General features: G+C 25.9%; 1 protein-coding gene across 1 annotated transcript; it reads right to left on the bottom strand.

Annotated features, from left to right (window-relative positions):
- Positions 1–362: 362 nt before the first annotated feature.
- Positions 363–1,177, bottom strand: LOC122274110 (protein unc-45 homolog B-like). The gene is made up of 3 exons (XM_043058049.2): positions 978–1,177; positions 749–818; positions 363–479 (listed from the first exon to the last, which is right to left on the bottom strand). The coding sequence occupies exons 1-3, from the start codon at positions 1,112–1,114 to the stop codon at positions 363–365; spliced, it is 324 nt and encodes a 107-aa protein (XP_042913983.2). The 5' UTR covers positions 1,115–1,177.
- Between the last annotated feature and the right edge of the window lie 164 nt (positions 1,178–1,341).

Here is a 1,341-nt window from a genome sequence, read left to right as displayed (position 1 = left end):
TTAAAATGCAATTTTACTATTTTTCTTAAATTTATACCTATAAGTGACAAATACCTATAAGTGACAAATATTCTTAATTGTTAAAAAAATAATATGGTATAGTCTCAAAATGATAATCAACAGGTTTTTAAGTTCTCTACCTTTTTATAACTAAGGATACACAAAGTAATGTTATACACTCACACACACCGAGCTTAACTGATTAAAAGATACATAACTTTAAAATTGAGAAAATTTTTCAGAAAACAGATTACATTTTATTTTATAAAAAATATTAAAAGAAAAAGAAAATATTTATTTTTAACTATTAAAAAGTTAAATTGTTTTAACCGGTGTGCTATTTTAATCAAAATAGTAACAAGTTATGTAAGAGTATGGTAACATACCTGTTGAAGCTCATCATCACATGAAGCCATAACAAGCATCATTTCAACAATGCCTTTTTGAGCTAGACAAAAATTCCCTACCTCTAAGGGCCCCTAAAACATATTTAAAATTACTGAAAATGAATACTCAAGTTTCTAAAATTCATATAAAATTAATTAGATCACATATTTTAGTTAAACAACTGAAAACAATCATTAAAATTATCATACTTCTACTGTGCATTTAATAACAAAGAATTGGGATCTTCAAAAAATTATAATGATTAAAATAACTACTTTTAACATTTAACAGAGAAATATTTTTATTAAAAAAATGGAATATCATCAACTAAATCAAAATTCAAGAAGAAATAATAATGTACCTGAAGAAGAACAGTTATAGTGGTTGTAGCACGAACTTTGCTTTCAATATCTGGCGCTCTTAATTTATCACTGAAAGATATAATTTTTATCAAATAATGGTAAAATTATAACACCAATACACATTATGACAGTAGGTATTTTACTATTTTTTCAATAAGTTATACGATAATCATTAGAATTAAAACTATAATAAAGGCAAAAACTAGCACACATAACTAAAATACTCACTTAATGAATTCCATTACTTTGTTTCTGTACTCTTCTCTGCTTTTATCAGAATCCATGCAATAATAAATGCGCTCCAAGGTTACAGCAACATGAGTTAAAGTACGACCTGTTATATTCATGCCACTTTCATGTTTCATTTCTGGTAACTCACTGCTAACTTCAAGAAGACAATATAACCCTAAAAATAATATATTTAATTTAAGGATGTATGTACATATGAGTATGAACATATGAGTAAAATGATGAATAAAAAACACAAAGAAAAAAGTATATATATATATATATATACACACACACTGGTGGACAAAAATAAGATATGCAAGATAAAAATAAGATATGCAAGATACCCGCACACCGCTCCATG

The sequence above is a fragment of the Parasteatoda tepidariorum genome, unplaced genomic scaffold, assembly GCF_043381705.1.
Source record: "Parasteatoda tepidariorum isolate YZ-2023 unplaced genomic scaffold, CAS_Ptep_4.0 HiC_scaffold_20776, whole genome shotgun sequence".
NCBI classification, from domain to species: Eukaryota; Metazoa; Arthropoda; class Arachnida; order Araneae; family Theridiidae; genus Parasteatoda; species Parasteatoda tepidariorum.
The sequence above is the reverse complement of the archived record's forward strand: the minus strand, read 5'-3'. Positions and strand labels throughout refer to the sequence as shown.

Excerpts from the sequence above, each read along its gene's own strand:
- LOC122274110 (XM_043058049.2), bottom strand. The coding sequence starts at position 1,114 with ATGAAACATGAAAGTGGCATGAATATAACAGGTCGTACTTTAACTCAT. Across the intron at positions 819-977 it reads AAAGTAATGGAATTCATTAA|TGATAAATTAAGAGCGCCAG; the intron begins GTGAGTATTTTA and ends TATATCTTTCAG. Across the intron at positions 480-748 it reads CTATAACTGTTCTTCTTCAG|GGGCCCTTAGAGGTAGGGAA; the intron begins GTACATTATTAT and ends AATATGTTTTAG.